General features: G+C 36.7%; 1 protein-coding gene across 3 annotated transcripts in view; it reads right to left on the bottom strand.

Annotated features, from left to right (window-relative positions):
• Positions 1–691: 691 nt before the first annotated feature.
• SEC23A (SEC23 homolog A, COPII coat complex component) overlaps positions 692–27,654 on the bottom strand; it is a 66,773-nt gene continuing 39,810 nt past the window's right edge. For all 3 annotated transcript variants that reach the window (XM_054589703.1, XM_054589622.1, XM_054589784.1), the window contains exons 14-20: positions 25,774–25,927; positions 15,930–16,007; positions 13,594–13,755; positions 11,215–11,301; positions 9,217–9,372; positions 6,427–6,492; positions 692–2,078 (exon numbers count right to left, since the gene is read on the bottom strand). In XM_054589703.1, the coding sequence (XP_054445678.1) occupies positions 1,989–2,078; positions 6,427–6,492; positions 9,217–9,372; positions 11,215–11,301; positions 13,594–13,755; positions 15,930–16,007; positions 25,774–25,927 (793 nt within the window). In that variant the 3' untranslated portion in view covers positions 692–1,988. The remainder of the gene's footprint in view (positions 2,079–6,426; positions 6,493–9,216; positions 9,373–11,214; positions 11,302–13,593; positions 13,756–15,929; positions 16,008–25,773; positions 25,928–27,654) is intronic.

The following is a 27,654-nucleotide window of genomic DNA, read 5'->3' on the forward strand; positions in this document are numbered from 1 at the left end:
GACATACCCAAGCTTCTTATTGCTGCTAGTAATTTAGCAAATATCCCTTATCTACTCTAAGCTCATTAGAATAGTTAACATTTCTTCCTTCAACAGTCTATTTAAATAGCTATCAATTTAGTAATAGTTAACTTATACACAAAAATAATCCAGGTGATCTTTTTCAAATGGTAGGCTAAAAGAGTATGACGACGTATTTATTCATCCTTATCCCTTAAATACAAAAGTACTTTAGCACCTTCAACTTTAATGGAGAAGAGGGCCATTGAGGGTACCAACATCATTCACGAGAAGAAACAATGTAGTCTTAGTGGACATAAGGGGCCAGGTAAATTAAACATCTATTATCATCACAGGGTCTTTCTTCAACTCAAAACATGTTAACTTCAAAAAACAATTCCTTAGAGCAAAAATGAGTACTATTTTGGGGGTGATGAAAATGCTCTAAAATTGACTATGGTGACAGTAACAGAGCTCGGAATATTCTATGACCCACTGAACTGTACACTTTAAATGGATGAGTTGTATAGTGTGTGAATTATATCTCACTACAGCTGTTATTCTAAATAAATGACTGACTTTTTAACCTACTAACAGCAAATTTTAAAACGCTCAACTTTCACATTAAGTTACTCAGGCTTCACTAGATCTTAAAATAAGCAGGAAAACAGAGTAAAGTATATTTTATTGGTATTTATGCTTAGCGCAGTTCAAGCCAAATAAAATGGAACAGAGCAAATTATTTAATCTAATAGAGTATAACATAAACAATTTTTTAAAATTTGTTTTACCATCATATAATTGTGTTCATGCAAGTACAATAATCAAAACTATCCTTCTAAGCACATATTGTAGCACCACTTTATATTTGCAGTACTTGATGTAAATTTCACTGTTAAATATATCTGGCTTTAGCAATGTAAACATTTGCTACAAGTAAACTTTAAAAGGTAAATGTGAATGATACTAATGAATAAATCAAAACAGAACTAAGCATCACATGAGATAATTCAACAAAATATTATATAATACTGTTTCAGTAAGAACCACGACTTAATAAATTTCACAGAATGAAAGCAGAAACAAAAAGTAGTGTGTAAACTCCCAAAATAGTGATAAAATACTGAAGGATTTAGGGTAAAATTTACCTCAGAAAAGCAAGGGGAAAAACAAAGCTGTGCAGTGAAAACCAAATTTGGGTTAGTAATTACAAGTCATTTTTACTGCAAAGGCTTTCTAAAATGAACTCTCATAAAATGGTTTATTTCCTATCTCCCTTTTTAAAAAACTGTCATTTTTAATCACATAAGTTGAGTACATGTGGGAATTTCACATTTATTGTCAGTTTGGGGATTATTACCCAAAAACACTTTTCATATTTAAACTATTTTTCCAAATGACCAAAAACATTAAATTATTTTCATGAAAATTACCAAACAGTCAAATAATTTCTAAATAAGACATCATAAAAATAAATCTGCCTTAACAGATTAAGTACAGAAAAAATGTATATATAACTGATGAAAATCACAGAAAAATATTCAATGAATAGGCAAAAATGTTCACATTTATCATTACTGTTGATGATTTTGTTTACTTTCTAGTCAAAATTGAGAAACAAGTTTTTAAAAGTCAGTACGGACAGTCAGTGCCACTTGGGTTTATCTGCAATATACAAATGATCTATGTCTCTTTAATACAGGACAAACTCTATTTTACTCTTTAACATAGTTAAGTTAAAAGACCTCAAGTTTCCAAAACCAATTATAATACTGCAGCAAGCAAAGTAAGTTTGTTCATATCGCTCTTATTTTCCAGCTTAACCTACAAATGTGAACATTTTTCCATTATGATGTCTCAAACCATACTAATACAAAAAGAGTCTAGAGAGAGATCTCCGTTGATTTCCACAGATTAATTGAAAAAGGGAAAAAATAAAATTGAAATATTATTCCATCTTCTTAAATGTCTTTAACATGTTTAGCACTTCAAGCAGCGCTTGACACAGCAAGTTTCTTCAAATGATCCATAAATACTTGTAAACTAACATCGTCTGTAAGAATAGGTGCTCCAGACTCCTAGAAAAAAAGATATTTGCTATGATTAAAACAGTGTGATATCCTCCAATCTATAAGCAAATGTTTAAAACAAACAAGGAAATAATTTGAAGAATAATGCCGATTTTCCTGCTGTATAATAAAGAATGTGACTGGCCTTTGTCCCTGGGTTCCTGAGAGAGAATTTCTATATCCCTGGAATTTCCTAACAGTTGTGTCTTTGTTGTTTATGAGCCCCTCAGATCACACCTGAGTTTGTGCTATGAGATGAGATGACTCAGGATGGAGGCCAGTCACCAGAAAGATCAACAATGTGATGGGAGCATTGGGTTTTAAGACAAGCAGACCTCCAGGAAGGAGGGGGAAAGAGAGCAGTGGGAGGGGAGAGCTGGAGACTGGGCTCAATCAGGTGCCCATGATTTAATCAATCACGCCTATGGAAAGGAATCACCCCAAAAAAACCCTCTGGATACCAAAGCTCAGCAGTTTCCTGACTGATAAACATCAATGTGCTGGGATGATGCTGCACCCCAATTTCATGGAGAAAGGGCACAGAGCTCTGTATCTGGGACCTTTCCAGACCTCTCGCTCTGTCTCTTTATTTGGCTGGTCCTAATTTGTAACCTTAATAATAATAACGTTATCATAAATAAGGTGCTTTCCTGGGTTCTATGAGTTGCTTTAATTACTGAACCTGACTGGAATCATGGGAACCCCCTGAAAGACACACATGGATTTGTAGCTAGTTGGTTGGAAGTGTGGGTAGCCCAGGATCCTACTTGCAGCTGGCATCTGAAGTGCATGCAGTCTAGTTATAGACCATGTCCTTTAACTTGCGGGGTCTGCACTAACTCCAACTGGTCAGCATCATACCTGTATTGCAATTTACCTACTGATGTTAGAATAGCTCCATATCCAGCTTAATCTTTACAGTACTGTTAATTTTCTTGAATAAACTGGTTCTTTTATTACTTCTAAAGAATAAGTCTCCTTACTGCTGCCTGTTTACTAAAATAAAACGCCAAATGTACATATTTTAACAGAAATGCCATCTGGAAAGAAACAAACATCACTTTTTAAAATATGCTTACAAGTTTTCAAATCATTTTAATTTATTTCTGCAAGATCTAAGTAATTAACAAGTGTTAGGGGAAATTCCCAACTTCTATTTTAATGAAAACAATATTGATAGAATGACCCAGGTAATCCAACCCTTTAATAATGAAATTTCATTACAGCAAGAAGATTTTATATTGAATTTTTAGATTTTTTAATTGATACTCAAGTTATTATTTATCAGTAATATATCAAGTCTAAAAAGGAAATTAAGTAATTTTTCAGAGGAGATCAGAAAGTCAGTGGCAAATGTGAGATGAGAATTTATAGCTCCTGTGGGTCTAGTCTGACATATTACAACAGACATGCCCTACATCTCCTAAACAAAGGAAATTCAATTATTTTATGTGTTTTATATGTTAATTATTAAAACCTTGAAAACCTTGCTAATGAAGGAGGCAACAGCATGAGGATTAAGAGCTCAGAGTTCGAAGCCAGACTGCCTGGGTTCAAATGTTGGCTCTGCCACTCACTGCCTATGTGACTTTGAGGAAGTTACTTAACCTCTCTGCTTCAGTTTCCTCATCTGTAAAATAAGGACCTATTTCACATGACTGTTGTAATGATTAAATGAATTAAATTGTATAAAGAAAACAGAACATTACCTGGAACAGAGTAGCCATACAACATGTTTCAGCCATTATTATTACCTCTTTTGAAAAATCTATTATTTCGTAACACTGACATACTTTTCCTTAGTCTACATTCATAGTTAAAAGAGAAGCAAAGGCCTCAACGATGTGACAAACTAATAATAACCTGGCAACTTTTTTTTCTTCCTATAATTATACTGATTTTTTTTTCATTTTATACATATTTTCTAACTCAATTCACCCAAGTCCAGATCTATTTTTCCTAGTCAAGACAAAAAGTATATATATGGACTTTCTGATTTATATTCTAGAAGACCTTATTTGAAATTATAAGTAATAATGCTCAACTCAATCTTGTTGAAAATTTGTAGCTGGGTCCTGACTGGTGTAGCTCTGTGGGGTGGGTGTCATTCCACAAACCAAAAGGTTGCTGGTTTGATTCCTGGTCAGAGCACATGCCTGGGTTTTCAGGCCAGATCCCCAGCTGGGGGCATGCGAGAAACAACTGATCCATGTTTCTCTCACATATGGATGTTTCTCTTTCTCTCCCTCTCTTTCTTCTTCCCGTCCCCTCTCCCTAAACATAAATAGATAAAATCTTTTTTTTTAATTGCAGTTGGTTGATCACAATCTTTCAGATACACCCCTTTTCTCTTTAAAATACAGCCAAGATTAGGCAGAGAGGCGCGGGCTTTATGCGATGGGTGTATGAAGCACCGCAGCGGCGGCGGCCTGCAGCACCCTGTCACAGAGCCGTGGCGCAGTGGTGCCCCCTCCAGCCCATTCACGGACAGTACTTACCACTGGGTACTTGACTTTTGACAAAAAGAAACCTAAGAGGTATTAGATTCCATACTTTTTAGTAAAATGCTTGGCTACTAAGTTAATTCCTTAAATTACAGTCATCAGTTTCATTTAATGATAAAAATTCAGATTGTGGAGTCACACTGGCCTAGGTTCAAACCGGGAGGACATTGACACAATTTAGCTGTATAACCTGGCGTAAGCTAGTTAATCTATAAAGTCCTCAACTTCCTTTTCTGAAAAATAGGGTTAATACTACCAACCTCATACAAATGTTTTAATAATTAAAAAGAAGTGCATAAAAAGCTGAGCATAGTAACCAAAACATAATACAGATTCAACTTATTAGTTATTACAATGATTGTTATCTATGAAAATATTACCATAATATCTTACAAAAGTCACAGGCCAAGAAAGACCTTAGGCTCTTATCTATACCTCACATACCTTTATTTTCAGGCACTAATAATTAAACTTCAGAGTTTAAAATAGGCTTTTCTCTTTCTTTTTCTTCTTTAATCTCTTCTGCAAGTTCAAGCCATCATGACATTTTACCCCCGAAACCTTTTAGAATGTACCTTATACATAATATCGACACCATTATCACACGCAAGAAATTTGATAATATTATACTAGCATCTTGACATATAACCCCTACTCAAATCTCACAAATCATCCCAACTATTTTCTTTATAAGCTCTCTCTCCCTTCTATCCAGGATCCAATCAGGATCCCGATTTTGTGTATAGCTTTCTTGCCTTGGGATAACTTTTACTTTCATGTGACTTCTAATCAAGTCCCACTGTGTCTGCTTTGGAGCTATCTCCCAAATCTATCAACTTTCACCATCCTGCCTTCACTTCCTCTCACTTGCATTACTTCAATAGATACAATTTCAATCAACAGACTGTTCCCAATCAATCTTACCATCCAACTATATTCCTAAGACTCAAATTCACTTCTCTATCAAAAAACCTCCAATAACATTCCATTCTTAACAAATAAAGACTCAGCTCCTCAGTCCTAAACCTGGCATTCAAGATCCTCCACAATTTGGCTATACGATACTTTTCCAATTTTATGCTCTACTATTCATCCCTACATGTACTTTGTACCTTAACCCATGCTATCCTCTATTCCCTTCTTTATGTAATTTCCACCTACTGAAATAATAATCATTCTACAGAAATGTCCATTCTTCTAATCACACGCCGCATCCTGCTGCTCACATGTGACCTCCTCCTATCTTCCTCTTCTAACTTCTGCAATACAAATTTCTAAAAGCACATATCCCATTCTGTATTGTATTTCAATTCCTTAGATATGTATCTTATCTCTAATAATAGATTACAAGCTCTTCAAAGGCAGCAATGAATGCAATGTACCCTAAAATACAACTATATGAGTCCTGCATATAGGCTACCTGATAAATGTTGATGTATCAAGTGGTAAAACTTCTACTAAATCAAAGTATACTAATAATCATTTCCAGGCCTCCAGCATCTCCTGCTCAGCTATAATCCCTGACCTCTCCTGGCTTACTATCTGTTGCCTTATGCGGTTCATGGCCTAGCATTAAATTTAATCATCACTTCTATCTTAACTTACACATTTTCTTGCTTTTTTCTCAAGAGTGTGGTGCTAAATTTGGAATATAAAAGGTTCCATCTATTTGATACGATCACTTTTTTTTATTTTCTATGGTGTCACCAAATACTAATGCTGTTTTCTACTTATTTTTTCACTACTTTTGCAAAAGAAATCATTATCAAATACATAGGGAAAAACGTAGCTCTCACTAAAATAACAAACTATAAATACACAAAGAACTTCCAAGATCTGCTATTTACACTTACCTGTCCCCAGGCATACATATTATTATGAGTCTGTGAAGGGTTGACTTTTGAAAGCAGAAAACGGGCCTTAAAAGCAAAGAAGAAATAACATTATTCATCAAAAACAGACAGTTAATATTAAACAAATACATCATGCCAACTAAAATCATTTTTATTTTATATATTGTGGTTAATTTTATTAAAATATTAACTTTTTAAAAAATGAACTAAATTTTGAAATACATAGGCCACTAAATCTCATATGTCACACAAAATAATAAATGTACCCTCTTCTCTCCAAATCATACACTCAAAACATTAATAATAACAAACAGAGGGACTTCCGGTCAAGATGGAGGCATAAGTAAACACAGCTGACCTCCTTGCATAACCACACCAAAATTACAGCTAAGATATAGAACTATCATCACTCAGAGCTGTCAGAAACTGAGTTGAATGAAAGTCTGACAACTACAGAATTAAAGAAACCACATCCATCCAGGCTGGCAGGAAGAGCAGAGACACAGAACAGGCTGGACCCACATCCACGTGTGGTGGATAAAAACTCAGGAAGGATATCTCAGGAGTGAGGAGTCCCAGCCCCACACCAGGCCCACAGCCCAGGGTTCCAGTGCCAGGAAGATAAGTCCCCATAACTTCTGACTGCAAAAACCAACAGGGGTTGAGTCAGTGAAAGATACTTCTGGAGTCCCAAGCACTTCCTCTTAAAGAACCCACACACAGAGTTAGTCAAACACACCCTCTCTCGTCCAACACTAGGGTAGCAGCTTGAAAGACCCAAGTAGCATAAAGAAAGAACGTGAAGTATCTAATATCAAATGCCAATGATACTTCATTGATGATCATATGAAAGCCGGGGGACAGCCTTCTCCCAGACAGAAAAGCAGTAGATTGCCCTTTTTCTGAACCCACCCCCCACAGAGCCACAGAGCCTACAGGTTGATGCTGTGTGTGAGACTCCAACAGCCAGGCTAACACTGCCGCATGCTGGAGATGCCCAGAGACTCCATCCCACCCAACTTACAGGCCCACCCAACTTACAGGCCCACCCAAGCTGCTTTTCCATATGAATAGCTGGTCTAGGCTCATGCTTTACAACTTCCTAAATTCTCTAAAACAGGCAACAGCCAGCCTCAGTGAGCCCCCAGTCCCCATCTCCTTATAGGGCCTCAGGCCCAGCACTAGCAGCAGCTAGTCTAGAGTCACAGCTTGGCTTCACCTGGGAATCACTAAGCCCAGCATAAACAGCAGCCATTTCAGATTGCTGTATAGCTGAGACATGGTGGCCCTAGGTAGAATATAGGTGGGGGCTGACGTTGGCCTGCATCACCTGGGGAAACCCCAGAGCCTGCACACTCTGTGGACAACTACAGTCCACGTCAGAGGACCACCAACCTGTGCCTGCACAGCTGATCCTCCAAAGGGTAGAGGTGGATAGTTAGTGGTCACAGCCGTCCTTGCAGCTAACTGGCCTGGGTAAATCACTCCCACTGACCTGCCACCAACAATCAAGGCTCAACTACAAGAGATGAGTGTACTGAGCCACATAAAAGGCACACCTCGAATACCTAGTTTGGGTGATAGGGGAGACTGTGCCAATGGACCCTGCAGGACACCTACTACATTAGGCCATGCAACCAAGACAAGGAGTCATAGCAACTCTACCTAATACACAGAAACAAATACAGGGAGGCTGCTAAAATGAGGAGACAAAGAAACATGGCCCAAATAAAAGAGCAGAACAAAACTCAAAAAAATTAAATAAATAAGCGATCTTTCATGTGCAGAGTTCAAAACACTGTATAAGGGTGCTCAAGAGTTCCAACATTCGCGTCACAGGGGTGACAAAAGGAGAAGAGAAAGAGCAAGAAATTGGAGATCTATTTGAAAAAATGAAAGAAAACTTCCTTAATTTGGTAAAGGAAATAGACACGCAAATCCAGGAAGCACAGAGTCCCAAACAAATTGGATGCAAAGAAGCCCACTCCAAGACACGCCATAATTAAAATGCCAAAATATAAAGATAGAGAATCTTAAAAAGCAGCGAGGAACGCAGTTAGTTACCTACAGGGCAGTTCCCATAAGTCTGTCAACTCATTGCTGAAAAGAAACTTTACAGGCTAGAAGGGACTGGCAAGAAATATTCAAAGTCATGAAAAGCAAGAACCTACAGCCAAGATTGCTCTTCCCAGTAAAGCTATCATTTAGAATCAAAGGGCAGATAAAGAGCTTCCCAGACAAAAGAAAACTAAAGGAATTCATCATCACCAAACCACTGTTATATATGTTAAAGGGACTTATTTAAGAAAAAGAAGATGACCAAAACTGTAAACAATATAGTGGCAATGAATATATATCAATCAACAATTGAATCTAAAAAACACAAACTAAGCAAACAAGAAGAACGGAGACAGAATCACAGATACGGAGAGTGTTTTAATGGTTGCCAGAGGGATGGGGGTGTGGAGGAATGGGTGAAGAGTTGAGGGGATTAAGAGGTACAAATAGGTAGTTACAGAATAGCCATGGGAATATAAAGTACAGTATATGAAATGGAGTGCCCAAAGAATTTACACGCATGACCCATGGACATAAACAATGGTGTAGAGGTTGCCTGAGAGAGTAGGGATTCTGCGTGGAGGGAGAGAAGGGGGAAAATTGGGACAACTGTAATAGAGTAATCAATAAAATATAATTTTTAAAAAAGGAAACAAAAAAGGAAGGCAAGTAGGAACAACTCATCAAAAGAGTAGCAATAAACAAAAATACACACAAATTAACAGTACTTACCTGGCTGCCCCCATGTTCAGTGTCGATGTACCTCGGCATTGGAAATCTGGAGTGAAGAATCTCCTGGGCATCGTCCACTGGGGCTTGCAGAAGGTGGCGGAAATTTTCATATTCTGGCATGTCCTGGTATCCTGACTTGCGCCACTGAGCTATGGTCTAATTTTAAAACAATTCAAAGAATTATTAGTTTTAATTTCTTGTCTATCCGAAATCTTAAAGAGTTTTTTTTCCAATTGAAGTAATCTTCAGAAAGAAAATTATAGATTATTGCATTCATCTCAATTTTTAAAGTTAAGAATACTAATTTCAGTATTCCTTTAGTAAATATATATACTGTTAGGATATTTATTCTCCTTTAAAAATAAGGAGAAATAATAATCCAGAAAATTTTAAAATACTGTGCTTAATGCTATTAAGAGCTATCTACCTAAGCTTATGATAAATGAGGAAAATTTTTGTTACACAGTATTTCCCAGAGACTTCTAAATGACCTACTATTAAAAAGCCTTTACCAACAGAGTTACATTCTGGCAAGAATAAACATAAAAACTTTAAAAATAATAACAATGCTATCATCAAGATAAATATACGTGTAGAAGAACATCTGACTCAATCCTTTTATTAAGGTAAATGGCTCCAAAACCACATGATTAAATTATTCAAAAATTTAAACCTAGCTTAGTTTTTAAGTTAACTGAAATAGCTAACATACTCTACAATATCTCTGTATTTAATAGAAGAACAATCATCTGCATTTCTGGTTTCCTCTTTAAGGACATTAACAAGCTATTTAAAGACATAAAAATTATCAAAAAATAAAAAATAAGCAAAAACCTAGCTCTGTCATATTACGGGAATTAATTCTTAGAAAGTAAAGAGCATTAGTACATATTAATGTGGCTGGGTAAACTGTCAGAACAACCAGTGACACAAGCAGGCACTGAGAACCGTTTGTGAGGTTACTAAAAACATGAATAAGGGCTGTAACAGAACTCAGTAAAACATTCACAGGTAGCAGGAAACGGGAATAAATTGTTAACTCATAAAAACAAAAAAAGTAAAGGGCATAAATAACTGATATCAATTAAAAATAATAAATCTTTTAAAAGTCTTGAATAATGTTACTTAAAAAGGTATTTTTGCAATGCCTTTACTATTACAGTGAAAATAAAAAATCATTTACAATTCAAAAACTGAGAAACAAATAGCACCAGTTACTAGAATATTAAACTACAAGCTTGAGACTGGGTCTGTGACTAAAGATTCTCTAATCTTTCAAAGCATCCAGAGCACAGTGCTCTTTTATACAGAGGAAGCACTTAAATATTGGCTGAATGAATACATGCAAAATAAATAGTTCTACTAAATACCTTAATGGCTACTCAAATATTCTGCTCTTTTCAATGATTCACTATTTCAATTAAGAGAAGTTACAAATAAATTGTAATTCACTTAGATTTTAAATGAATTTTCAAGATCACGCAGATTTTTAAAACTACTTCAGGCTAAAGAGGGCTGCGCTGCCTGTGAGAGTGCCCATTCTCTGTCTCACTGCTCCACAAATAAACTCACTTTCACTTTAAATGCAAAAAAAATTTTCATGTGGAATACATTTTAAATTCATATGAAATACATGAAATAATGAAAAGGAAAGCTTGCCCACTGACAAAGGCCGACTCTCCCTCTCTTAATTTCTTCAGGTAAAATCCAAAAGCATGATACACTTATGTATATATACTTCAATGCTCGTACTTTCACAACACTACGCTTTATGTGAAATCTATCTGTCTAATCGTGTGTGGATAAACATACAAAATAACCACAGTCGAGTCCATTGCAAATGAATCTAAAAACCTTCAGTAGGAAGAAGTACATTTTATACATATTCTATTGAAATGTAAATAAAAATTTATCACAGTGGAAAACACTAGCCATACAGTGAAAGGCAAAGACTTTACTGTACGTACGTGCACAACTTTAAATGCCATGGAACCTTACCTCACCATGATAAATCAAAATCTGGAAGAAGGTGTCCATGAGAAGAATACGATCTGCACGGATGCTGCTGCTATCAAGAAGAACGGGCTAATGTGAAGAAAATGAAAAGGGAGAAAGAAGGAAACATAAATTACTTAAAGACACAGAAGATCTTTCCAGGATTTAGTAATTTAAATTTTTTTAAGTTTTAAATGTATATTAATTACTTAAAACCTCTTGCTATTATGAATTCTCATGACATATTCTAACTTTACCTTCTCAGAAATCTCTACTGAGGTTAACAACTGAACAATAGAGTACAGGGAAGAAGAAATCAAGAATGACTCCTAACCTTGATGGTGGCACCGCTGAGTAAGAGAGGAAAAGCTTGGGATAGAGCAAATTTGGAGCAGACAGAAAAATAGGGACTATGCTATGAAAGGGAGTGGCCTGAACTAATGACATAAATTTGAGTATCACGTGCATGAAGACAGTAATTAAACCTTGAAGATTAGACTGCATCGTAGAGAGAGAGAAGACAGAGAAGAAGCCAGACAGCCCTGGAGCATAATAGCACTTAGTGGTCTGAAAGGGACAAGCCAGCAGCAAAGGACAGTGAGAAGAAACAGGTCATGAGCAAGAGGAAATCCAGCAAGTACTGCAAGTGTCACAGACGCCGAGAGCAAAAAAAAGTTTTCAAGGAGTTCTCACTAGGAAAACACTGTTCAGAGTTCTGACAAGATGTAAGGCATTGTTAAAGAGTTGTTTCAGTATAATATTAGGGAAAAAGAGTCTAACTAATAGAGGTTGAGAAGAGAATATGAGGTGACGAAGTACAGACAACAAGCAGTTCCTGAGTGTGGCTGTGATTGAGACCCAGGGAAATGGGGTGGCAAATAGAAAAAAAAAAGTTTCAAATCAAGGGTTTTTTGTTTGCCTGCTTGTTTGTATTAACGTGAGTGCTTTTAAGGTTTCTACGTTAATAAAAAGGATCCAGGTGGAGAGAAAAATGATGATAATGAAGGAAAAAAAAGGATAACTCCAAAATCAAAGCCTTAAGAAAATAAAGCTAATGGGACTCATGGACTAAATGGAAAGGCTGGAACTTGATAGGAGCAGGCACCAGAGGTGATAGGATTCCAATTTTCTTCTGAACAATATGCCTCTTTTTTCCAAATGTCTACAATTTACATATATTACTCTGAAATTTTCTGTTATTTCTAAAACTTCCTTCCTGATTCAAAGAACTGCAAGACAAAATATTTAGCTAGATCAACATATTAAAAATATATTTTCCTAAAAAAGTAGAAAGCACGAGATAAATACTAAAACAATTATAGTAACAAAACACAACATTTTACCCACTTTTTTTTTACAAAACACTGAGTAAAGACCTCATGAGGAATCATTCATCAATAAGTATTATAAATATTATTTTTAATGACTTTTCCTAAAGTATTACTTTCAAATATAGTCATAACATACTTTCAAGTAATAAAACAGACCATTTCAACTACAGAATGAAAAAAACTGTTTATTTGATAATATATTAAAAATAAGTGGGACAGTTTGTTAAGAAGATTAAATAGACAACTTTATCCCTTTCTAAGTACAGGTCTATATACATATAATCAACTGTATCTTATATTCAAAAAAGACTAGGGGAAAATAAGATTATATTAAAAACAAGACGCTACAGATTCTAGAATCACGATCACCCCTAGACACTGTTAAAGACATAAAAATCATAAGTCCTAGAGGATTTGATCAACCAAATGACTGAACGGAATAGTTTCATATTTCCACTGTGCAACCTACTTCAGTGCCTGCAGCTATGGGCAGAGGCCAGGCAATGGTTCCAAGGCCTCAGTTCGCTTTGGCAGAGGGCATTACGAGGGACCCAGGGGCAGGGGCCTGCAAAATGATTTTAAAATTCTCTTCTATCTTGCCCTGACCGGCGTGGATGTTGGTTGTGCTTCATTCCACAAACCAAGGGGCCACCAATTCAACTCCTGATTGGGGAACACACCTGGGCTGCAGGTCAGTCCCTGGTCGGGAGGTGTACAAGCAGCAACCAAATGATGGTTCTTTCTCACATTGATGTTTCCCTTTCTCTCTTTACCTCTCCCTTCTCCTCTCTCTAAAAATACGTATTTTTTTAAAGGCTCTTCCATCTCATTGTTTCATTATTTTTTAAGAATTTTCTAATAATGGTCTAGCATGGAGTCTAGCACATAGTAAGCACTCATAAATATTTTCAATGAACACATGAATGACTTCAGATAATTATTCTTAAATTAAATTCTTGTATTTAGTAACTACAAGAAAAAAGTTAGTTGATTTCGCTTTTTAATGGCACACATCACCATATAAAACCAATTATTTTTATGTCCCTCTTACCTCTGGTGGTCCACTAAAAGAATATGCATACAGAATAGGCTGAATCATGATTAGAGACTGGGTCAGATCTTGACGCATAAAATGGTGACGATAATATGAACTCTCATCGGGACTATTGTTAAAAACTTGCAAGAAAGGAGACCTCCTTAAGTGAAACATAAACTACAAGATAAAACATGTGAGATAGCTTTTTAATGATTTTAATATTGCAATAGGAGTTTACTGTTAGAAAAAGCATTTGGTTATAATTACCAATACCACAATAAAAATTGTAACAACATTCTAAATTGCATTCCTCAGAATCTTATTCATGATATTTATCAGTTACTTGAAAATTTAATTCAACAATTAAAAAATTGAAGTAATAGAGGTGACTCAAAATAAAAAAAAAGAGACAAAAACCCCTAGCTCAGATTTACGTTATTCAGAGGCTGATGCCAGATGGTGTGTTATCAGCCTTCTTTGTTTTTATTCCTCATCTCACTGGCTACATCTCTGGGCTTTTTTTATTATTACTCATTACCACCACCAAAATACTCTAAGAGAAAATAAAAGTAGATTAACAGATTTTCTGCTTTTTGTATTTCTCTCACAAATTGCACTGCAAAGGTTCTGCATAGGTTTTTAAAAAGGACTTACACCCACTTGTTTCTTAATATTTAAGGTCTTCCTTATCTCTTGGCAACATTCCCTGCACTGTTTCATTTATTCTTTCTCCTTCCACCTTCTCCCCTTCCACTCACTCCTCATATGAAAGAGATCAGAGAGGAGGAGACTTAAACCTGAATGAAAGATACCTCCACTGTCCTCTGACTTAATCAAGGGTCTTTGATACAATCAATCGGATAAGCTCCAAAGTACTCCCACCCATTTGTCTTTCAGTTACTTCTCTCACCTTCCTTCAGCCCTCAGGTCTCAAGTGCCTACATGCTGCTCCTGAAAGACTCCTCTCCACAGTTCTCTCCCAACACATGCCACTCACTCAAATTCTCGTTCCTTTTTCTCCTGCACTGACAGGCTCTCTCATCTCCTATCACTTCAGCCATTCTTGTTTATTCACAGCAATATGTAACTGGTAAATTTAAGGTTAAATATTTTAAAGATGAAGATCTCCCTTAAATTTAGTCTATGTCACCGTTTAGAAGATCATCAGGCTTTAAAAACCCAAAGTAAAAAAGTCTTCCTAGGTCTTCAGGTCTCTATTTCCCCTAGAGGGGAAAAGATGGGATGCTCAGATTTCTCAGAACCTAAAAGCCTTAAGAGAAAATTTAGAGTACGAAGAAAAGAGAAAGCAAGGAAAGTGTGGAGAACTTAGTCAAATGCTTAGGTTAACACCCCTATTCCCTTTCCTAATAGTTTCTGCTACAAAGATGAGGCCTGAGAAGCCCCAAAACAGCAAGGTTTCTTTTTCCTGCCTTAAGACAAGTGGACTCTGCCTTTTCCTAGTTCTTCAGAAGTTCACCAGAGGTATAGGGAAGCCTCTCCCTTTATAAACATGGAGTTTCTAGATTACAGGTCAATAAAATATTTTCCAAAAAATGTAAGAAGAGCTCTGAAAAGAAAGCTGAGGCGTTAAAGTTTTCATGAGCAAAAATTTGAATTTCCACTTATTGATATTAATCATCCTTCCAGACTGAGTTAAATACCACTTCTTCTATAAATATGTACCTAACCATCTATTTGGAAGGATTCCTTTAAATTCTGCATATCTCTCATACCATTTCACATTTTCAGTTCTGTGATCTCACCCTTCAGAGTGAAAGCTCCTTAAAAATGGGATCAGTCTTTATTCTCCTAAAGTTCCTTGCAGATAGTACTTAAATAAATGTTATCTGTTACATCAAAACAGGTAAGGGATAGATTCAGCTGCCCAAGTGAAAAAGGTTCTGTAAGATAAACCAAATTAGCTTCTTTTCTATTTATCTGGTATTCCCCATAAAACTGGTCTCAGATGTTGATACCATGCTGTAAGAAGAGTTGATTATTAAAATTACTTCAGGTTAAATTCTTTTGATGCCACTGTAATTAGATACCTTATATCAGAGGAAAAGCTAATGTGCTCTACTCTTAATTCAATTCCACAAAAGGGTTCTAGTGTAATTTCTACTAACCACACATAAATTCTATTTGCAAGGCCAACAGAAAAATACTATATAATTTTTTCACTGGCTACTCACAGAACAATATTAATTTCTCAGTTATCCAGAAACTTACCTAACCAAAAGAATAACCCAATAAAATAGGTTCTGTAAGTTGAGTAATTAAAAGGTAACAACAAAAGGAAGACCCAATACTATTAACACAGAGAAGAGAACATAGACCTTTTATCTACTCACCTGTGGATAAAGGGAGAAAGTTTCTGAAAATCTAAACGAACTTGGGTCATCTTTGTGATACTCTCCAAATTTCTGACACTAAATAAAATAAAACATGTTAGTAATATTCTTCCTGACATAGAATTATAACTGTGGCCTACACATATTCTATTTTAAAAAGTTATTACCCTTTAGGAGGCAGATACTTGGTATAATATAAAACTGGAATATTGCTTATAGACTTATTAACAGACTAATTACAACCAAAGGAATACATTTGAATTTCAGAACTAAGTACTATATAATTCATGTATTTATCTGTCTTATAGAGCACATAAAAAGCATAATTGATTTGATAACACTTTTGGCTTCCAAGAAAAATCACTTCAGAACCACAGTTATCCAAAGGATAGAAATGCTATAGTTGTAGGGCTAATCCTTAGAAAATAGACCTTGGTATCTGACAATAAGAGTTTTGCAGTCTTCAATGTTTCCTAATTATACTTCACTGGTGAAATTTACAGATTAAGGTAATAATTTTCACTCTCCAATATGATAGCCACCAGCTACATGTATCATTTTAAAGTAATTAAAATGAAATAAAAATCCAGTTGCTCAGTTGTACTAGCCATACAGGGGTGAGCAAAGGTAGGTTTACAGTTGTAAAACAAATAAGCAATACAATAATTAATAAGTAACAATCAACTTTTTCGCATATTCACAACTATAAGCCAACTTTTGCCCACCCCTTTATTTGCGTGCTCAATAGCCACATGTGGGTAGTAGTTCCATAATGGACAGTGCAAAGTACAGGTATTTCTACAGCAGAAAGTTCTCCCAGATAGTGCTGACCTAGAATATCAAATACATGAAAAAGATGTTGTGAAAAAGCCAATATATCATGCATTAGTAAGAACTATGAATCACATTGTATTAAATACACACATTTTCTATTGTGCCTATGATTCTGTTAAAATAAAGCATTAGACAAATCTGATATTATGGTTAGTAAGACTAACAAAAAGATTGTTGACTTTTATCCTTGGGTAACTAGGGACACATGTCCAAAAGCCTAATTTCCAAAGTGGGATGTATCTGATATTTTGTCTGAAATTTTTGCTTTTATTATGAACATTTTTTTCAGGTCCTTAAATATTCTACTACTTCATTTTTAATGGCTGACTAGCATTCTACTATGTTGATATTTATATATACAAATATTATACATATATAACTATCTTAACCAATCCATCATTATTAGCATTTAAATTTGTCCTGTTTATCTTTAGGATAAATTCTTAGAGGAAGAATTTCTGAGTTTAAGGTAGTTTTTAAGCTTTTTATGTCACCAACTGCCTTCTTTATAGAAGGTTATACAGACGTTTACAAAAGTAGATTCACACACCAACCCTAAAAGGTATGAAGCTAGCCATTTCTCTTGAATACTAATTAACTCTAACAATTATCCTGTTTTTCTCATTCTTACCAGCCTGAGAGGTAATAGTCATTGTCTTACTCTATTTTACAACTCTGATTATAAGATTGGTAACTTTTTCATGTTTACTCATCACTTGCATTCCTTCTTTTGCTAATTCCTTGTTCATGACCTTTGCTTATTTTTTGCTCAAATCTAACTGATTTATAAGAGCTCCTGCATATGAAAATTTTCACATTCTGCCCTGACTGGTATGGCTCTGTTGGTTGGGCAGTGTCCCACAAAGTTAAAGGCTGCCGGCTCAATTCCCGGTGCGGGCACATGCCTAGGTTGCAGGTTCAGTACAAGAGGCAACTGATCAGTGTTTCTCTCTCACATGAATGTTTCTCTCCCTTTCTCCTTCCCTTCCCTGCTCTCTAAAAATAAATAAATAAAATCTTTAAAAAATTTTCCATATTCTATCATACATATAACAAGTCACATAGTCTATACTTTACCACAGACAACAAAATGTGCATAACATACTCAAACATAAATTTTTAATTTGGGGGCTACTTCTTTAAAAATTTCCAAACACTTAAATGCCCTAGCATTCATTTATCATAAGGAGTCATCCTTATTTACAACCCAACCAAAACACTAATACAAATGAGAAAAAAAGACTGAAGCATAAAAAAGGTATATCAAAGATCTGTTGTTTGAGTTACTCAGAAGTAGTATGATTGAGCAGATGTAAAGCAACAATAATAGTTTTCATGAAGAAAATATCAAGACTTGCGAGGTTTGTTCTGTCCTTAATTCAGTAATTATTTATGCATCAAAGTGGCAACATAAAAGGACACTAAGTGTCAAAGCCTAAGCTCTATAAGAATATAATGATATCCTTAGGGGTCTCCCTTCACTGAGGCACTGCTCACTGAGGATAGCAAAGAATAAATTTGAGAGAGAAATAAGAAGTAGAATTGACAGGATTGGGGATATGGTAGGGTATAAAAGAGAAAGAACAATTTTAAACAATTCAACATTTCTGGCTTATATCACTCAGCAACACAAAGGAATAGACCACCACCACCCACAACAGCATGAATAACTCTCAGCAGTGTGAAGTGAAAGATGTCAAGCTCAAAAAGCTATGTTGTATATAATTCCATTTATATGGCATCCTGGTAAGGCAAACATTGCCACAGTAAACCAGTCAGTGGTTTCCAGGAGCCAGGCTTGGTCACAATGTGACCAAGGGCATAAGGGAAGTTGTAGAGGTGGTAGAACTGTTCTATACTGTGATTATACAACTGGTTACACTTCTGTAAGGTGATATCAAGGCAATGGTAAAAAGGTGAATTTCACTGAATGTCAATCATAAGATATCTGACTTAAAAATAAGTTTCTGTCTTAGGCAACTGAGTAGGAAAAGATTCCATTCATGATATAGAGAACATGAACACTTGGGGAGGAACAGGCTTTAGCTGTGGATGGGCAGGCAGAAGAGGATTTCTGTTTGGATGTGTTGAATGTGAACATCCAAGAGATGGAATCTTGTAAGCAGCTGAACAACACAGAGGTGAAGAAGAGCTCCTAACAGAGTCCAGGAACCCAAACAGCATGGGCGGCCGCGGCTCACTGGCAGAGGGTGAAGCTGCAGGACTGGCAGAGTTGGCCCTGGAAGAGGGGTAGTGCTTGTGTGGCTTAGGTGGTTGGGCACCTGCAAGATGTGATTTTAGGTGCCTTCCCTCCAATTCCTTCCCTGAAATATCTGTATATCCTTAAAGTAGTTTAACCTTAAATCGTCCCTTAGCATCTTTAAAAGTGAGTGCTCCTAGGAATGATAACACAATTTTTTTAAAAAGATTGATGTAATGATTACCTCATGTAAATGACTGAGGTCATATCCTCTGAGAGCTAAGTGATGGGGGGAAATGGAGACAAATGTATTTGAACAATTTAAAAAAAAAAATCCTCTGAGAGCTGAGTCAAGATTTAGGGTAGTGTCCTTTAAAATGTTGAGCATATTTCTCAACTTTCTCCATTTATCCTGATGTATTACTTTTCCCAAACGTAGTTGAAAATGGGCCCCATTCCTCCTTATATATTACTTAATAATCTCCTACAAAGGATCCTTTCAAACAGCAGCCAGGACAATTCTGCCTTAACTCAAAGGATTTCGAGATTCAGCAGGCATTCCCAGCCGAGGAGCAAGTACTGGGAAGGGCAAGGAAGCATCTAGGACCTGGAGGTCCTGCCTGGTGCCTCAAGCTGTGCCTCGGATGGAGAGGGGCGCCAGCTCTCTACCAAGGGCAGGCCTTGGGCTCTGAGGAAAAGCACTCAGGTCCCCCAACCAAGCCCAGCTCAGGCACAAACTAGTGGCCAGGTCACGTAAACTCCACTGCCGATTCTGGAATTCTAGCACCAACCTCAAAAGATTATTGTGAGATTTAAATAAAGTAACAAAAGAGAAAAAAATAAAGAAAATGGTAATGACAAGAGTGGTCATCTTTAAAAACAGCACAACTAAAGGGCTTGGTCCCACTGGTACAGCAAGAAAAAACCTGGCTTGGGTAAAATTGGCAAGGAAAGCCCCAAATGTCTTAAGAAAAATTTCCTAGGCCAAGACTAATCAGATAAAGTGTTCATCCATTGAGTTTGGAGCACAGCTAAAGGAAGAACACAATAAGTGGTTAGTGGGTACACCAAAGGTCAAAGACGATAAATAAAAATCAAATATTAATTTTGAGTTGTAAGAGAATGTCACTCAATAGAAAAGGCTAAGAGTCAAAAAAAGTAAGGAACAGATCCATGAAGCTAAACACAAAGGTGACCAACAAGACACTGAGAATGGAGGTGGCCAATCACATGCTGATACTAGTACCTTAAGTGATACTGACCAAGGGGAGCAAAGGCATACATTAAAGGTGTCAGAAGCAAATGTGGTACCAGCACCATTATGGCCATATAATGCCAATTATCTAAAAAACAGTTTTTATAAAGATGCTTATTCTTAATTAACATTACTCTGAATCATCAGGGGGGAAAAAAGATTATATTCACCATGCCAAATTAAGGCAAAGACATTTGTTAGTATAGTTTCATAGATTTCTCACTAGAAAAAAAACACCTTAGAAAAGTGTAGTACATAAAAGATATTAACCCTGTCTCTATTTGTGTAGCTGTCACTGTTATAGCTGAAAAATTCAGCAGTATAGAATCAGTACAAAAAATGAGTCTACACTATATTATTATATATAGGTACTTAGAACACCTTCCCTAACCAAGACTCATCTGTAATCACCTGAAGCTTCAAATCACATGTACACTAATTAGATTCAGTCAATTAAAGAGGAAAAAAATGTAGAGATCTCCAACATGGCAGCCTATGTAAACATAGCTTGCCTCTTTCTACAACCACATCCAATTTACAACTATAGAACAATACTCAGAACTGGAAAAAATCAAGTAAATGGAGGTCCTGCAACCAAGGAATTAAAGAAGAAACCACATCCATCCAGACCGGTAGGAGGGGCAGAGATGCAGAGACATGAAACAGACTGGTCCCACACCCACGTGTGACAGATAAAAATCAGGACGGGTATCTCCAGAGCAAGGGGCCCCAGCCCCACACCAGGCCTGCAAGCCCAGGGTTCCAGTGCTGGAAAGATAAGTCCCCATGGCTTCCTGTAAAAAATAGTGGAGATTAAGTTGGTGGAACAAACTGCTGGATTCTCAGGCAGTTCTTTTTGAAGGGCCCGTACACAGACTTACTTAGACTCACTCCCCCTGAGCACCAAGCAACAGCCTGAATGCACCAGTGTAATATGGAGAGGAACTGAAGTGTCTGGCATCAGGGCAAGAGCTTGGGGACAGCTTTCTCTCAAATAAAAGTGCTGGCAGAAGCCAGTGGGCCAGTGCTCCTTTTCTGAGCCCTACCTGCACAAAGCCACAGAGTGCACGGCACCGTATCTGAGGCTCCAACAACCTGGCTCACACTGTTTTCCCTGCCCTGATGATTCCCTGAGACTCTGCTCCACCCAACTTACAGTCTCACCAAGCAGCTAACAGTGGCTTTTCCATATGGATGACTTGCCCTGGCTCATGCTTCTGATCTTCCTAAATCCTCTCAGACAAGCAGCAGCCAGCCTCAGCAAGTTTCTATACCTTACTGAGTGGCCCCAGGCCCAGCACGAGCAACAGCTGGCCTTGTTTCACAACCTGGCCTTGCTAGGGCACCTCCAGGCCCAGCACAAGCAGCACCCAGCTACAGATCACTAAATAGCTTATGCCAAATACCCCCAGACAGAACACAAGCAGGCACCAGAGCCCTGCTGAAGTAAGCCTGGCTCTATGGAGTGGGCCACTGCATAGATAATTCTCCACGGAGAGCACAGAGTGGCTGTCAATTGTCACAGCCAGTCACTGCAGCTGCCCACTGACCTGCCACGAGCAATCAAGGCTCAATTACAAGAGACGGTTATACACAGCCTACAGGGCACACCTCTGAGAATCTAACTTGGGCTGTGTCACTGGACCCTACAGGACACCTACTACATTAGGCCACAATACCAAAACAGGGAGTCATAGCAGTTCTACCAAATAATACACAGGAACAAACACAGGGAGGCTGCCTTAATGAAGAGACAAAGAAACTTGGCCCAAATGAAAGAACACAATAAAACTCCAGAAAAGAACTAAACAAAATGGAAATAAGCAATCTTTCAGATGCAGAGTTCAAAACACTAGTTATAGGATGCTCAAGGAACTTGGCAAGTACCTTACCAGAATAAAAAACATCCAGTCAAAAACAAAGGATACAGTAATTGAAATAAAGAACTATTTACAAGGAAGCAAGAGTAGCATGGGTGAAGCTGAGAATTAAATCAATGATTTGGAATATAAGGAAGCAAAAACTAACTAACCAGAACAAGAAGAAAAAAGAATCCAAAAAAACAAGGATAGTGTAAGAAGCCTCTGGGACAACTTCAAGCATACCAGTATTCGCATCATAGGGGTGCCAGAAGGAAAAGAGAAAGAGCAAGAAATTGGAAATCGATTTAAAAAAATAGTGAAAGAAAAACTTCCCTAATTTAGGGAAGGATATAGACATGCAAGTCCAGGAAACACAGGGAGTCCCAAATAAGACAACACAAAGAGACCCACACCAAGATGTATCATAATCAAATGCCAAAAGTGAAACATAAAGACAGAATCTTAAAAGCAGCAAGAGAAAAGCAGGTAGTTACCTACAAAGGAGTTCCCATAAGACTGTCGGCTGATTTCTCAAAAGAAACTTTGCAGGCTAAAAGGGATTGGCAAGAAACACTCAAATTGATGAAAGGCAAGGACCTACAACCAAAATTACTCTACACAACAAAGCTATCATTTAGAATCAAAGGGCAGATAAAGGACTCCCAGGACAAGAAAAAATTAAAGGAGTTCATCATCACCAAGCCATTACTGTATGAAATGTTAAAGGAACTTATTTAAGAAAAAGATGATCAAAACTATAAATAAAATGGCAATAAATACATATCTATCAAAAACTGAATCTAAAAAAACAAACTAAGCAAACATGCAGAACAGAAACAGAATCATAGATATGGAGAAATGGTTTTATGACAACAGATGGGAGGGGGTATTGGGGGAACAGGAGAAAAGGTGAGGGGATTAAGAAGCACAAATTGGTAGTTACAGAATAGTCAGGGGGATGTAACGTACAGTATACAAAATGGAGAAGCCAAAGAACTTATACGTGTAACCCATGGACATGAACAAAAAGGTGGGATTGCCTGAGGGAATGGACATTGCTAAGAGGAGAGGGGCAAAGGGGAAAAAAATTGAGACAATTGTAACAGCATAATTAATACAATATAATTTTAAACAGAAAAATGTAAATATCATATTCTCAACAATTTTACCATATGTAAGGGGTTCTTAGTCACTAGGGATGCTGTAAGAGACTGATTTTTTTAAATGTCTTTTAAACTTTGTACAACATAGGATGCCTGCCACAGTGATAAGACAGTTTCCAAATTATCCTCTTAGCAATTTCTTTAGACACCTTTCAGTCCCGTGTGGCATCATGCAGTAGGACAATGTTCATTTGGATAACTCCTTTTTCAGTATTTGACACAGGAGAGACAACAGATAATTGGTGACGGCTATTCTGCACAGGAAGCAGGGAAGTATTGTGACAGCATCACCTCTCCCAAATTACCTCCACCAACTTCCTTTTACACACCACTACCAACTGACTTATGAGAACAGACAAGCTACACTGTTGCAACAGGAGATCAAAGTAAAATTTTCATTATGCCATGGCTCAACTGTCCTCTAGCCCCTGAAGCCTTGCTGCTGTTGTAAAGGCGGCAAACTACAGAATGTGTAAATTAGAAATGAATTATACTGCCAGGTTTTATATTTTGTATTTTTTTGCAACTGACTCATTTAGTTATTTACAAGGCCATTTTGTTTTATATTTCACTAGTATTTGTGTTTTACAAATATGTCAAACAATGTGGCAATTTTTGAAGCTGAGGTGTGATAGAAGAGAAAGATTCTAGATATAATCCTATGAGAATTTTGAAGAATTATAACTTCTCTGAGTCATTTCACTAACTCATGCAAGAAGGGACACAGAAAAAGTCCATCTTTACAATGAAAGCTGCTTCTCAGTGGTTTTTCCATGGGCTGACAGCCCAAGTTGTACTATTCAATTTTGTGCACATGTGATAGTCTACAAAGGCAGTAACAGCTCCAGCAAACCTGACAAATAAAGGTGCTGATTCCTTCAAACACCTTTTAGAACCTCAAAACAATAAAGTGAAGGCGCAGGAAGAAAGCTATTGCACAGAACAACTTTCTACCCAGAAAAGGAACAGTCACACAGTTGGTGAGAACCTAATAATGCCAACAGGTAAAATTACTGTTAAGTAAAATGCTGGAACAAGATGCAATCTGAGAAACTGAAAAGGTTACATCTTATAACAATATAAGTAAATGCACTAATAGCATGTCACATGTTGCTGAGAGATTTGTGTAATTAGCTGAAAGAAAGCAGCTTCTCTATTCAGGTTGATGAGTTAAAAGATTTCAGCCATGTCAGATCAAATTGCTAAATATTAGTGAAATTCAAGAAGACTTTTCTGTTGCCTTACACAAGCAAAGGTCAAAATATATTTAATGTTTTGTCTTCCTATCTGGAAACAAAATATCAGTATTGGAGGAATTGTGTTAGCATTTGTACTGATGGTATATGATCAATGGCTGACCCTATGAGAGGTTTTATGTCTCATTTAAAAAAAAGGCATGCTGATGCCATAATGCTGCTTTCTTCACAAAGAGCTGCTAATGTAAAAACACTCTTAGAGATGAAATGAAACAAAAAGTTTTGAATGATCCTACAAAAATGGCTGACTTTCTTAAACTAAGATTAGTTCACTCAAGGATGTTTTTAAAACTACATGAAAATCTAGACAAAGAGCACACAACTCTCCTTTCAAATAGAAATCCAATAGCTTAGCAGAGGGTTCTCAACAGGGTGTTTGAGCCAGTGGCTCAACTAAAGAAATAACAGACCAGTCAGAGAGAGACAAATACCATGATTTCACTCATATGTGAAATCTAATGAACAAACTGAACAAACAGGGAAAACAGGAACAGACTCCTAGATGGAGAGCAGGCTGACAGCAAGGGAATGGGAGGTTGAAGGAATGGGTGGAGGGTTTGAGCAAAAAAGGGAAAAGGATGCATGGACGTGGACAACTATGTGGAGACTGCTAGGAGGAAGGAGGAATAAGGGGAACAAAGGGTAACAGGGAAAAACTACAATAAAGATTAAATTTTTAAAAAAAGAAATAGTCTGTTGAGTAAAATGGAGCACTAGGAAAGAAACTTAATTAAACTCTAGGTGATAATGTAAATAATAGATTCCTGACATGTTAACAACCCATCATTATCCATAACTCCACTAATACAAACTTTGGTCCTCTAGAACCAGATAATCAAGACTTGTCTATATGTTCCTATAATTAATTAAAATATGTATATTTTTTATATCCCAACTAATTTCTCTTAAAAATTTCCATTAAATTAAAAATAGAAAACTAAAAGAAAAGAAATGAAAAAGTATGCCAAAAAAAAACCCCCACAGTATAAACAGTTTTAGCAATTTAGTATTATGTTAGGAACTAATGTGATACCAGCCAAAAGAAAAGGTGTTACATAATTGTCACTTTCATTTTCAGGATAAAAGGCATTTTAGTTAATGGAAGAGAGATGTGAATTCTACTATTCATTATTATGTCTTTTTCAGTAACCTGAATAGTCATCCGTCACACAGTCTTTCAGTTACACTGTTAAAACCTTCAAAGAGATTATCAGTAACAAATATTCGCTACAAATAAAGGCAAACAGGTTTAGAAAAGCACAATCACTTCTTACCAGCCGAATGAGCTGTCTGTCCAGCCATCTAAGCACATCTGGCCCTTCCTCTGTTTCTGCCCTATATATAGCCAGCCTGGCCATAAGAATGGCAGCTGCCTCCTGGTCAAAAGATGCAGCAATGTTTTGGATTTGAGTTTGAGCATCTGCCCAGCTAAAGACAAGAAGAAAGCAAAGAAATGCTGCCAAATTATTATATTCATGATATCACAGTTGGCTTTCACACATATTTAAATGAAAAAGGTAGAAAATTGCTGCAATATTTCAAGTTCCATTATTACCTAAGAAATTTACCATTTAAAAAAATTACTAATAGCAGTTTCAGTACAACATTCATTGTTTTTCAGAAAAATGTATCCAAACCTAATTAAGTCTTCTAAAGTAACTATAAAGGTAGCTCTCCAAACACATTCCTTAAAACATTAAGATTTTTACAAGTAACAATAAAAGCAGGGTTTACACATAGATATACAAGTCTCTATCTCAGACTTTAAGTTTCTTTCTTTAATTCTGTAAAAGCAGAAATACAGAAATACCAAAAAAAGAAAAAAGTTTATTACCAATATAAGTAACACTTACTAACCTGGAAGATGAATAAATTATGAAAAATTTTTTCTCATTGGTTTCTTCTTATGGAGGGGGTGGTGGTAACAGCGCTTAATAAAATTATATAGGGGTCAGGTGTACAGGTCTGTAATATAGCATCTGTATATTGTACACAACCTCAAGTCAAGTTTCCTTTCATCACCATTTAACCCTCCTTTACCCTCTTCTACTTCCTCCCACCCCATTTCCCTCTGATAATCACCACATTCTTGTCTGTGTCTATGAGTTGTTTTTTTTTTGAGGGGGCGGGGGGGGTTGTTTGTTTTCTTTGCTTAATACCTTCAACTTCTTTACCTGGGCCCACACTCCCACCCCCTCAGAAAACTGTCAGTCTTGTTCTCTGTGTCTATGAATCTGTTTCTTTTGTTTATTCATTAGATTCCACATGTAAGTGAGGTCATATGGTATTTGTCTTTCTCTGACTGGCTTATTTCACTTTAGCATAATACTCCCCAGGTCCATACATGCTGTAACAAAAAGTAAGATTTCCTTCTTTCTTATGGCCGAGTAGTTTTCCATTGTGTAAGATAAACCACTGCTTTTGTATCCACTCATCCATTGGAGGCCCTTTGGGCTGCATCCACATCTCAGCTATTGTAAATAATGACGCTATGAACATAAGGGTGCATATATTCTTCCAAATTAGTGTTTGGGGTTACTCTGGATATATTCACAGGAGTGGAATATCTGGGTCATAAGGCAGTTGCATTTTTAATTTTTTGAGGAAACTCCATATTATTTTCCACAGCAGTTATACCAATCTGCACTCCCACCAACAGTGCACTAGGGTTCCCTTTTCTCCCATCCTCGCCAACACTAGTTTTTTATTGATTTATTAATGATAGCCATTCAGACAGATATGAGGTGATACCTCATTGTGGTTTTAATTTGCATTCCTCTGATAATTAGTGATGTTCAGCATCTTTTCATGTCTATTGGCCAGCTCTATGTCCTCTTTGGAGGAGTGTCTATTCAGGTCCTTTCCCCATTTTTTAAATTTGATTGTTTCTGTTTTTGGTGTTGAGTTTTATAAGGTCTTTACAAATTTTGGATATTAACCCCTTATCAGATGTATCATTGGCAAATACGTCCTCCATTCAGTGGTTTGTCTTTTCATTTCGGTGATGGATTCCTTTGCTGTGCAAAGCTTTGCCTGCTTTGTCAAATAGACCATAAAATGTGGGTTTACTTTTGGGCTCTCTATTTTGTTCCATTGCACATATGTCTGTTTTTGTGCCAATACCATGCTGTTTTGATTACTATGGCCTTGTAGTG

The sequence above is a fragment of the Pteronotus mesoamericanus genome, unplaced genomic scaffold (assembly GCF_021234165.1).
Source record: "Pteronotus mesoamericanus isolate MK-2021 breed Mesoamerican mustached bat unplaced genomic scaffold, CSHL_Meso_final contig_100, whole genome shotgun sequence".
In the NCBI taxonomy this organism is placed as follows: domain Eukaryota; kingdom Metazoa; phylum Chordata; class Mammalia; order Chiroptera; family Mormoopidae; genus Pteronotus; species Pteronotus mesoamericanus.